Source organism: Phalaenopsis equestris, unplaced genomic scaffold, assembly GCF_001263595.1.
Source record: "Phalaenopsis equestris unplaced genomic scaffold, ASM126359v1 Scaffold000933, whole genome shotgun sequence".
Lineage (NCBI taxonomy): Eukaryota > Viridiplantae > Streptophyta > Magnoliopsida > Asparagales > Orchidaceae > Phalaenopsis > Phalaenopsis equestris.
The window spans coordinates 26,168-39,051 of NW_018165372.1; the positions used below are offsets into that span (position 1 = coordinate 26,168).

General features: G+C 35.8%; 1 protein-coding gene across 1 annotated transcript; it reads left to right on the forward strand.

Moving 5' to 3' along the window:
• The first annotated feature begins 11,875 nt into the window (after positions 1–11,875).
• On the forward strand, positions 11,876–12,460 carry LOC110032379 (transcription repressor OFP12-like). The gene has a single exon (XM_020735996.1). It carries the CDS (start codon positions 11,876–11,878, stop codon positions 12,458–12,460), a length of 585 nt encoding a protein of 194 aa, XP_020591655.1.
• Positions 12,461–12,884: the final 424 nt, after the last annotated feature.

A 12,884-nucleotide genomic window follows, 5' to 3' on the forward strand; every position in this document is an offset into this window, starting at 1 on the left:
AATATTTAAAACATCATTTGAATCAAATTTAATAATTTTTATTCTATTTTCTTCATTAATACTTTTAATTGATTATAAATCTTTATAGCCTTGTCGCCAATTAAATTTTTAAAAAATACTACTCATCAAAGATATATATATATAATTAGTTAGTAGTATTTCGAGCCAAAACGAGTCGAACACGAACGAAGCCGAACACGAACGAACAAATATTTGTTTGTATTGTTCGTGTCCAGCTCGTTAACTTAGCGAACGAGCCGAACACGAGCTGTTCGTGAACAACAAGCCATTTTGACAGCCCTAGACGTTATAGATTGGAGTGTGTATAAATGCAAAAAGTCTGTAAATACATAAGAATTGTTCGGTATGTTTGTAATAAACATGATTTTCCTACAAAATAGCACCTAAAAAATCAGACCATACATAATGTCTGATGTCTCTTAAAACTTTATTGTATAAACATTTAATAAATGCAGGCGTCAGCACAATTCCATGCAACAAACGTCTAATATTAACGTACTTCCACACAGTTAACATGTTATGGCGTGTAACAACTCTTAGATCGCACAATATTCTGGAGTTTATTTGGCAAATATTTCCAAGAACATACGACATGAAATGTTCATTAAATTCATTTGTTAAATGTTCATTTCTTATAATATTTTGGGCTAAAGTCCAGAAGCTAAATTCCAAACCTAATAAATAATAATGAGAGAAGTGGGCCCATAAAATATAGCTCTCCTCACACGTCGCAACAAAAATATTTTCATGCATGTTTGGTACGTAGCTTGTCATGCAGAGGGGAACTGCTGTTCTTAATTTGTGTATATCAGATGCTACATGATGCTACATCATTTTGATGCATAAATCAAAACAAGCCATCTTGAATGTAAGAAAAAAATGTCTTTATTTTTAATTTTTGAAAATTTTGGTTGATGATGTAAGTTTGCATTGTCATTGATAATGGTATACTAGCTATATCATAATTTGATGGAACATATGATGTATAGTTAGTCATATCATATTTGAAAATGGTGTTGATGTTGGCATATTGCCACCCTTTGATTGACTATAGTATTGTCACTTAATAGATGCAAAAAATAATTGTCACACTACATTGTTCGTTTAGATGTATATTTGATGCATTTAAGGGTATATAATTGGAGTAAGTGATTCAAGTTGAAAGATTGTGCAAGATCGTGCCTTTTCAAGTTTGTAGCAATAATAAAAGAATTCATTATGATCAAGTATTTTATCGTAGTTATCTTTACCAGCAAGTTTGTATTTTGATCCACCCATTATGTATAGGATGATATTTTTGGATTAGTTGGATTGTGCTCATAAAAATCTCTAATTGATATAATAAAATATAACTTTTGTCCTCATTAATTTGTGTCTGCATTGATCCATTGAATTCTTAAAAGAAGTATAAATAGTGATATCTTGTTTAGGAATGTTGAAATGATGAGAAGTGGATTATATATTGAATGTTCCCCTCAGATGTCTAATATAATGCATAAGATAGTTATCATCAATAAATATAATTTATAGAGATATTAGATAAATAAATTGTAGTTAGTTGTTAGCTAAAGATTTCCTTTGTATAGTTTATCAAAAAGACAAAATAAAATAGAAGTTCCCTTAATTATTTATAACTTGAATATTGGAATCCAATAATGTCCTAATTAAGTTCATGAATGAATTCTTATGGTATTCAAAATTTGATTTATAAGAATTGTAATACAACAATCAATGGGTATAAAACAACAATTAATGGGTAAAACAATTTTTTTTTTTTTTTTTTTTTTTTGCAATGCATACTAGAAAATAATATCTATAGTCAACCTTAGGTAATTTAGGATGCTAAATTTTTTACTCATTTTATAAACTTCAATAAGGAAAAAAAAATCGACATTTTGATGATCAAGTTGTTTATTATTATTATTATTATTATTATTTAGGCTTATAATGCCATTTAAAAAATAAAAGATGTATAGGTTGAGAGAATAGCGTAATGGTGAGAATTCTCAACAAAATAAGATATCACTCCGTGAAAAAAACAGAAAAATTAATTCTCTGATTGAGATTTATCACTCTACAAAGTATATGAGGAAGTTATCTTAAAAAGATTTTACAATAACCAATTTGTGCAGCCCAACCATGAATAATGCAATAAAGTTAGATTGTGAGTAACGTACATTTTACTCTCACAGAGAACATCCTTACTATGGATTACATTAATACTTTTTATCACTTATTAAGAATGTTTGATTCTTCATTTCTATTATTTATTGAAAGATTCAAGATGGTAGAGCGACATTTAATGACTTAGCTTCTCACAAAGATCTAACACACACAGATGATAAAAAAGTAGTGGAAAACTGTAGTAGTAAATGACTGCATAGGTCATAATTGGTAGATGCAGTAATGCGAGTTGGCGATGGCGGCCATAGTTGAAAGTAGTAGTTGGTGTTAACCATATAGGCCTTAGTTGACCACATAGGTCATAGTTGATAGTTGTAGTAGCGTTAGTTGATAACAAATATCATAGTTGAAAGCGACAATAGTCATTAGCCACATAAAATGTAGTTGGTATCATATAATATAGTTGGTAGCTATAATAGCTTCACTCATACATAATGGTTGTAGTCAAAAGCTATAGTAGTAGTTAGTCATGTAGGCCACAGTTGGTCACATAAGTCATAGTTGGTAGACATAGTAATGTTAGCCGGCCACAAAGGCAACAGTGAGAAACTAAATTAGTAGCTAGCCACATGGGTTATGGTTGATAGCTACAGTAGCATCAATTGGTTACTTAAGTCATAGTTGGAAGCTTCAGTAGTTGTTAGCCACATAAGCCATAGTTGGTCACATAAGTTATAATTAGAAGTTACAGCAGCATTAGCTTGCCACAAAGATCATTGTTAGAATCAGTAGTAGCAGTTAGTAGTTGGTCACATAGGTCTTAGTTGGTAGTTGCAATAACGTATTTTGACCATAGGGATTATTGTTGGAAGTTATAGTAGCAATCAGTCACATAAGTCATAGTTAGTCACATAGGTCATAGTTGGCAGTTGCAGTAGTGCCAGTTGACCATAGAGTCCATAGTGGAAAATTATAGTAGTAACAAGTCACAAAAGTTGCAGTTGGTGTTACACCGTTTAATGGCGGCAACCCTTCTCTCAAGTTTACTGCTTTATACAAGAGATAAGATTTTTTAGTATACGATGTATAAAAAATGTTAGGAGTCCAGAAGAAGACATCGTATTCTGAATAGAGTAGTCATAAGTAGTATTCACCGAGAGTTATTATCAGATCTACAATATATATAACATTATTCATTTACATCGTATTTGAGATATGTTGTTACCCTGTGTTTGACATACATCATTAAACTAAATTTAGGATAATCCATTAGCTAGCAAAGTTCACTGACAATGGAGAGCAGAGGTGGCATGTGATGGTTGACAGTGGTTGATGGTGATTGATGGGTTGTGTTCAAGGATGGTGTGGCATGTGATGGTTGACAGTGGTTGATGGTGATTGATGGGTTGTGTTCAAGGATGGTCGATGGTTACAGAGGCCAAAAGTTTCCCCGAGACTTTAATATGATGTTATTAGTTATAATATATTTGTGATGTATAGTTGCACTAAATTTGAGGCACGTCATTATATCATATTTGGAATACATTTTTAGTTAGTAGGGTTCACCAACAATGGCAAACAGGGGAGGTAAGTGAGAGATGGTTGACAGTGATCAATGGCTATGGAGGTCAGAAATTATCATTAAGACTTTAATACGATATTTTTCGTTACACTATATTTGAGATACATCATTACAACATATTTGGGATACATTATTACATCGTATTTATGACACATCATTAACTAGCAGAGTTCGTTGATAGTGGTCAATGGTGGAGTTCATTGATAGTGGTCAATGGTGGCAATAGGTGGCGGTCAATGAGGGGTGGCAAGAGTTGGTCGATGATGGGCGACAGGTGGTGGTTGATGATGGCCGGTAGCTATAGAGGTTGGAAGTTATCATGGGAACTTTAATACGACATTATTCATTACATCGTATTTGAGATATGTTGTTATACCATAATATATCATATTTTGGATACATTATTAGTTATTAGTGATTGTTGGTGGCGATGAATAGGGGCAACCAACAGTGATTGATGGTGGCTAGCGGGTGTTGGTCGAAGGTGGTCGATAGCTATATAGATTCTGAGTTATGATCACCGAGTCTTCCGTTTAGAATAAAACTAGAAATTGAGTCTCTCTCCCCCCTCCCTGCCCCGCCCTCGCCCCTGAAATAAAGAAAGGGGGTTGATTTATAACACATGAGGGAGAGGTATTTAGTTAGTTATTTGGATATAACTTTCATAACCATATGATGGAATGACCCACATTGATCCCCCTTAATCATATAAGTTTTTTATTATTTAAAAGAATTAATGATCTCAAAATTAAGTGAGCTTAGGCACATTGGATTCCTCTTATCGAGACTCTCAATTTGACTATCTCAAGTGACAAATGAGGGCTTGTGACCACCCATGTGGGACTTCACAAAAAGATTCAAGAAGTGTTTAGAATTTCTATGTAGGTGGGTTCCACCACTAGTCCTCTAGGATACTCAACAGAAAAGTCCTATGGTTAGATTTTAGGCTTCTAAAGAAGGGAATTAGACCTCATTAAAAATGAGGTGAACACATTCATAGTTTAATTGATCCCATGGGGACTCGATTCGATCTCTTCTTAAATATGCTACGGTTGTTGAGCAAGTACTCTGATTAAAAAACCTAAGATAGATTAAAAACAAGTGATGATTTTCAAACATAAGCTTTGTTTAATAACCTATGATATGTCAAATATCATTGGTGAATTTCATTTCAAGTTTTTTCTATAATAGGTTAACGTCATAGAGCACATCTGGCAAAATAACCCAAAACAGGTCTAACATCCATGTTGGATTTTATTTGGCTTTATTCATAATAGATTAATGCCAATGAGCATTTCCTACAAAACAACTTAGGACAGATCTAAAATACTAAGTGAAATACAATTGGCTTCTTCCATTACATTCAATAATTCTCGAGTTGACATTCATCTTAAATAATTTAGGAAAGTTCAAGCATTCTTAGTGTCAAATGTAGTGTCCATTTAAACCACTAAAATACATGCCCATAAGGCAGTCTTGATGGGAAGCTAGTAGTGGACACAGTCCTCACTAAAAATACCTCATGATGCCAAGTTGTAAACAAGGTATCCACTCAATGCCCATGAGGTAACATCGATGGAAAGCTAGTAATGGATATGATCCTTACAAAAAAGATTCCATGAGAGCAACTAGTTGATGGGTTTCCACTTAAAAAGCCTCAGAGGGCTAAATGCATCTGAAGCTATAGATAAACTTAAAAATATTAGATGAATAAAAGCCTTAGAAAGTACTTATATAATAAAAAAATCTCAGAGGAGCTATAATCCACAGAAAGTGTTACTTATTTAAAAAATTTAATTTTCACCAAATAATTTCAGAAAGCATAAGCTTAAGAAAAATTTTGTCATTATGCTCTTATTGGGGGGCAACATCTTAATTGAAATATTTTTTTGTTTCGATCAAGGCTTGTAATAACATTGTCATCGGTTGGCGATAAGTTATACAAATAATAATATGTATTATCATAAGGTGATGAAAAATACAACATCAGAAAGTACAAATGCTACGTCACATAGATGAAAAAAAATACAAAAAAGCACACCGACATAAGAAACAAACGATAATGCAACTCAATAAAAACAAAATACTAATCTATGTTAATATCTTCCTCCCTTGCTTTAAGGATGTTCTCCTGCTTGTTACTTTCAAATTCTTTCATTTTTGTGTATAAGGCAGATCTTAGGAAGTCTGACTAGGAGATAGGTTCTCAATGCTGACTCTAGTTTAATGACACATCAGATAAATCCCTTTTTAGAAGCCTCGATGAAATTCTTCTCAGGCACACTAGATCTATAACTTGTTGGTTTCCTCTTCAAGAGCCAACATCATATCTCAAATCTTAAAAATATTTGAATTTTAAATCAGATTAGCTCGTGTCTCCAGCAACTCTTCTCAAGTATTTTTCAACTCTTGACTTTAAAGAGAGAGAAAAGTTACCACGGTGGATAGTTCACTTACACTCTATTAGTTGATTTAAAAAGCTAATATTTTTACACTAATATTATAAATCTGTTTATATGCACCTAAAAGATATTTGAACTTCATGAACTATGTTAACCACACCTTTATGAAAATATTCGGTTCATATTCAGTGAGTATCGATATCACATATTTACCTCATTAGGATCTGATCCTTCATGTGCTTTTCATGGTGTTTCAATGCCTTAGCATTAGAATCTCAGAGGAAAATCAAGCATAAAAAACCTTCATTTTAGAGAAAAACAGCCTAAAGGGGGCAAAAATAACATATGAGATAAGGTAACACCAACCCGAGAGATGGGGCAACACCAACCTAGGATGTGGAGAAAACCAACCCATATGATGGGACAACAACACCCTAAAAGATGGGGGAACAACAACACAAAAGGTGAGGCAACAACCACTTAGAAGGAACGCCAACATAATTGGGTAAAAGTAGCCCACAAGGTGAGGCAACAATAGACTTAAAGAAACTTCAACATCATTAAAAAATAGCAGTAAGGAAGGTGTGGCAACAATAGCTTAAAAGTGGAGGCAAAAATAACCTAAAAGAAAGTCCAACATTGTTAGGCAATAATAGCCTAAAGGCGAGGCAACAAAAACATGTCAAACGCTGCAGAAAAGGTGAGTCTTTTCTCCCTCATAATGGCCTTGTTATAGGACAAAATTGGGATTTTTCGGCACAAAAATTGAAAATTTCAAACAAGTTCACTCTAAAACTGTCTACAAACATGCACACACCCAGTTGCACACCTCGGCACAAAAATTGAAAATTTCAAACAAGTTCACTCTGAAATTGTCTACAAACATGCACACACCCAGTTGCACACCTCGAGCACAAACAGGTCCATTGACTCGGTCACCTGTTCTTGCCCACACAACAAATATCCATGCACGTTTAACTGACCAAAACCTGACTTATCATGATCCCTTGTCTGCCCATCAACTTATTTTTTTAACATAATTGTAAATTCATGCTCCCACATATTATCGTGCCACCATAGTGTCGACTGGTGTGACACCACTGTCGACATGTAAGCACTGACATGTCAACTGCTATGTTAGTTCCCTATCATTGTCGTTAACTATTTCTCCCATGGTGCTTACACAAGCAAGGAGACACACGTGTGCACGTGTGAACGTTCCCACATGCTTTCACTCATGCCCAGGATTGCACCAGCTTGTCCCTGTAAGTACCACTGCATCACTGCTCATGTTCGTACTTAGTTGTGGGCTCTACTACATTTTTAACGCATAATTGTACTCTTTTGTCGGTACAAGTACACATAGACACTCATGCATGCATTGCACCTCCAAATTCCTCCCACTTCCTTATGGTAGCTACCGCCATCACCACTAGATTCATGGATTGCTAAAAAGGAGTCTCTAGTTGTAGTTGGTCAACTACCATCACGACCAATTATACGTAAGGTCCTAATAGCTTGGGATGACGAATCTGTGGTATTCTAACCTGGATATCTCTACATGATCAGGATTACTCCACCTCTCCTTTTTTGAGCCCTTTTAAGCCATGTTATCCTTTTGACAACTAGTTGATGTCTTCTTGTTGGCCCCGATTGCTGATAGGCTGCCACCCATTTGGATTTGGTGATTCACCCTCTAACCTTCTGGCCTGGTTTGGCTTTGGAAGCATAGTGTGGGCCCTATAAATCAACTTGGTTATTTTGTAGGCCCCATATGCCGATGTTCTATTACTCATTTAGGATGTAAGAGATTCACTCTATGCTCTCTGGCTTAATGAGAGCTTTGAAAGTGTTAGAATGCTCCTGCAAGATAACCATCCTTCTTGGTGGCCCTTTTATGGTCATTATAATGTAAGAATGACTCCTTTTATTGAAAGTATTTTTGGGTATCCCCCTGGATTTAATAAACCAAAGGGATACTTTCCTTTGGAAGTGTCGTCATCTCAGAATGTTCTTTTTGGTTCTTTGGTTATGGGTGGTTTATGTAGAAAATTTCTTCGTAGATACAGTGTTTTGATGTTTTTTGATATGATATTATTCGAACATATACTCTCGACTTATCACATGACGATACATAAGTCCTTCATGTTTCCTTTTAAAATTTGTTTGTCTTTTTTTGTTGTATATCTCTTCTTTTCTAATTCCTCTCATCTTCGGATCATTTCTATAGTCCAAGAGGGATATTTACTTGGAAAGGAGAATTATACGATGACAACATATATATATACAAGCTGGTGACTCTGAGTTTTAAAAAAAAACCAAAAAACACCTTCAACATCTTATCAAGTCTTGCCTCTTAGGCTTGACATCCATGAGTATCGTATCTTCCCATCAGTCTTGCTTCATGGCTCCGACTTCCAACAGCACGGTAGCTTATCATCAATTTGTGCCTCTTAGTGTTGACTTCCATGAGTATTTATCTCTCCATCGACTTTTGCCTCTTGGGCTCGATTTCTAAGCGCATGGTAGCTCTCGTCCAATCTTGCCTCTTTGGCTTGACTTTCAAGAGTATTGTATTTTCCGATCGAGTCTTGTCTCTTAGGGCCGACTTACAGGGGCATGGTAGCTTCTCACTGAGTTTTCCCTCTTGGGCTCGACTTCCAAGGGCATGATTAAGGACCTTGTCTACCACTTGTCCTCAAGGAGATTTTCTACATAAAAAATCTTTATTGAGAAAATAAGAAATTTCATTGAAATGACTTTTTAAGTAACATCAAATAAAATTAGGAGTTTATAAGCCATTCTTTTACTTAAATTAGATAATTTGGAGTTGTACTTCTTATTATATAATTCTGATGATTCTCTTCTGGTTCTTATCACTCTGTTCATCTAAGTAGCGACCTAGGTGACCTTGACATATTAGACTTTCAATTTCTTCATTTAATTGAAAACATCTTTCTGTCGAATGTCATTTTGATGGTGGAAATGACAATATTGAGACTGATCTCCACCATCTTAATTTCTTAACGACCTTGGCCATTTGACTGTCTATTCATCTTTGATGGTCATTGGGATGTAGGCACTTGACGTGTTGAGTGACGTGTATTCTTTTTTCTGATTGTGGTACACGATTCTCCTGTGATGCAAACTTTTCTTGCTATGGGATTTGATTGGTATCCCTGATGTTATTCTTGTGATTACCCCCCAATCGCTCAAATTATTCTTTGTGTGCGACGATGGTCTCGTCTGTAGAGATTTGTGCTTCGACATGATGAATGAGATCAACATAAGAGCACATCCTCTCCCTCTCCCGGATAAGTAAAATGAATCTTTAATGATCCTTCTATTTGCTATGAACTGCTCTACGAATAATTTGACAAGCATGTTGAAATCATTAATGGTGCCCCCGGGGTGAGGGGAATACTGGATAAAGAAGAGCATCAGTGGCACGATGAATGTGCATGATGGTTCCATAGTGGTCGAGAGAATGTCCATATGGATCAGCTACCCCTTTATATGCATCAATGTTTGGGAGTTTGAAACATGCTTGGATAAGGTGTCGGAGAACCGCGTTAGCCAAAGGAGATGATTCTTGGAAGTTTCGGTGAGCAGTGAAGCAATCTCTTTTATCCAGAGAGAACTCTTCCCGAACTAGGCGTCGTCGGTCATCCTGAATGATATCAGAAGAAGTGATAGTAGGGCGGGACTGTGTCAGGTACGCTGCATGTGATGGATGAGTGGAACTTGTAATGTCGAGAAGATCAGTGTTTCGACTTGGTTGAGGAACAATTTCATCATTAGGAGAGAACTTGGTAAGTGGTGTATTTCCTGTTGAATTTTACACTAGTTGTAAGTAAGTTTCATTGGGTTGCGGTTGTGTCTCCCCACATAGGAGATAAAGGATCTCATGTTGATACTCCTCCATCCTACATACTCGATCTTTTAGAGAATGACCCAAGGCACCTTTGTCGGCGGGGTAATACCTTTTGTGGTAAAAGGATGTGGAAGCTTGATGACATTGGCTTCGTGACTGTCTTATGGAATGATGAGTGTTAGAGTGGGATGCTCGATTGTTCCAAGTGTTGTGTTTGGTGGTCATGCAATAATTCTTATAAGTATTTTAGTGGTGAGAATGCTCTAATTCCCATAGACGGCACCAATAATGCGTGCTAGAAAATTCACAGCGGTAGAGTAATGTGTTATCGTCTTGACGTTGCACAAGAATTCAGCACACACTAAGGTAAAAGAAAACAATTAGAATGACACCAAAGGTTTTTATTTGAAAAACTCGTAGAGGGAAAAACCACGAGGTTTAACCCAGATGTAAAATCCCAGTATAGGTTGATGATTACAGAGACCCCTTGTCCCACATATAGGAAAGATTTACTAGGATTTCTAAGTTACAACGTCGACTGGCAGCTTCCGCTCAGTGATGGTCGACGGTGATTGGTGGTGATTGACGTTGGTCAGTGGTCGACAATGATTGGTGGTGGTTGACGGTGGTTGGTGATGGTCGACGGTGAACGGTGGTAACAGAAATGTGATGGACTTCAGCTCGTTCTCAAAGTTTTTAGTTCTCTCTCAAGTCTCTCACCTCCTCTCATGAGATGGGTGGGGCTCTATTTATAGTGTTTTGGGTACAATTAATAATAGAATATAAACCATTTTGATCGGACAGACGTTTGATAGACATTTGAGTGCCTTAATGATATCATAATTGAGCAATCTTTGGCTTTTTAGATTATTCTTGTTGAGACTCTCGATTCGACTATAGGCTTGCTTGATTCGACATTCGTTTAAACTTCTAAATATATTCGAAAAACTTCCAAAAGTGGTTTAATGACTTAATTTGAGCTTGTTTTGACTCAGATTGGACTAATTTTGGTAACATCTGATTCTTTTTGTTGAGCATGTTAGTTTGATTGTAAATTTGTTGAATTCAGAGTTCTGGATGAGTTTGTATGGAGGCTTAAATATTTCTTGCTCAAAAAGTCATCTTGAGATTCGTGCCAGTTTATGAAAATTTCTTAGAGATGTATGAGATATATTATTTAAATAAAATTTGATTAATTGAAACTTATTTAATTTTATTTTTAAAAATAAGATATTATATTTTTATATCAATATGCATATAAATTTAACACAACTATTTTTTTTATTATTCTTTTCTATGAAATTATTTAAGTGATTTGAATGTAAAAAACTTACAACGTACAACTTAGACATATTTTTTATTTACTTGCTATAAAATAGTTTGATGTTAAAATTTATTCAATTACTTATTTATTTAGATTTATAAAATATTTGATAATAAATTTATATAAAAAAATAAAGTATTCATATCAATTTTTACCTTGATTACTAGCAAAAATTTTGAATAATTACTTGAATTTTATATAAAATTATTAACACATGCTTTTATAAATATAAATAAAATATAAGTTATAAATAATTTTTTTTACAATTAAATAACATAAATAAGCACTAGTAAATTATTTTATTGAAAAAAAAAGTGCATTAAAATTTTATATGCATATTTATTATTCTTAAACATATAATTAACTAAGTTATAATCAATTAAATTTTATTTAAATTATGTATAAATATAGGTATAGATATATGTGTGTTAGATATGAATGTTATTTCGATTAGGCGGCTTCGGCTCCAACACATCAGAGCACGCCTATAAATCCCCCGACGCCCAACCCCATGTGGCCTTCTCCCTTCCTCCTCACCCAAGCGAGAAATGCTCGGCTGCTTCACGAGGCTGAAACGCCCTTCCTCCATTACCCCTCCATTAACAAAATCCTCCTCCCATGCCTCCGGCGCCGCCATCTCCGCCCCCCCCCCCCCCGCCGTTTTGAAATCCTTCAACTCTCTCTTCGATCCCTCCTCCTATTCCGACACCCACACTCCATCTTCCTCCCAAACCCTAACCCTAGCATCCTCCTCCGCCGCCGCCGCCGCCGCTGATCATGATCTAATCTCCTCCGCCATCGCCTCACGCCGTCTCTTTCCCGCCTCCCCTGGTCCATCCAATTCCATCCTCGATTCCTCCACCGTAATCATCCGCCTTGGATCCGCCGGCGTAGCGGTTGCAACCTACACACCGAACCCCTATGTGGATTTCCGTCAATCCATGGAGGAGATGGCGGCGGCGATCGGGGTTTCCGGCCGTGGGACTCAGATCGACCTCGCCGTCCTCCGCGAGCTCCTATTCTGCTACCTGGAGCTCAATCGAAAACAGGCGCATAAGTATATTCTGAGCGCTTTTGCGGATCTTCTATTTTCACTCTTTAGCGAAGAGAAGGGTTTCGGCGGCCATGAATGAGGGGAGTGCTCTGGGCTCTGTTCTGTTCTGTTCTGTTCTAAGAGACATTCGTTTCGCATGTTTGCTTCAGCTTTAGCTTTAGCTTTTACGGGTGCGTTTGTAACGGGTGTACTACGTACTGTTCTGGAGCATACGTACATAGCAACTTATTTAAATATAGAAAAATATAAATGTTTTCGATAATATTTTGCATGATATGATCTGAACCGTTGGTTTGAGATCTGAACCGTCTGATTTATTCATCCGTCGGAATATAATTCTTATAGGATGACAAGAGAATAAGGCAACCTTTTTTTTATTTATATAATAATTATTATCAGAATGATACTAACAGAGGAAATAAAAATACGTATTTTACTTTCAATACAATTAATTGATGCATGTAAGAACATCGAAGGCCGTAGAGTAATGCAATATTGTTTAC

Bases quoted from the DNA above. Each gene is read 5' to 3' on its own strand.
- LOC110032379 (XM_020735996.1), top strand. From the start codon at position 11,876: ATGCTCGGCTGCTTCACGAGGCTGAAACGCCCTTCCTCCATTACCCCT.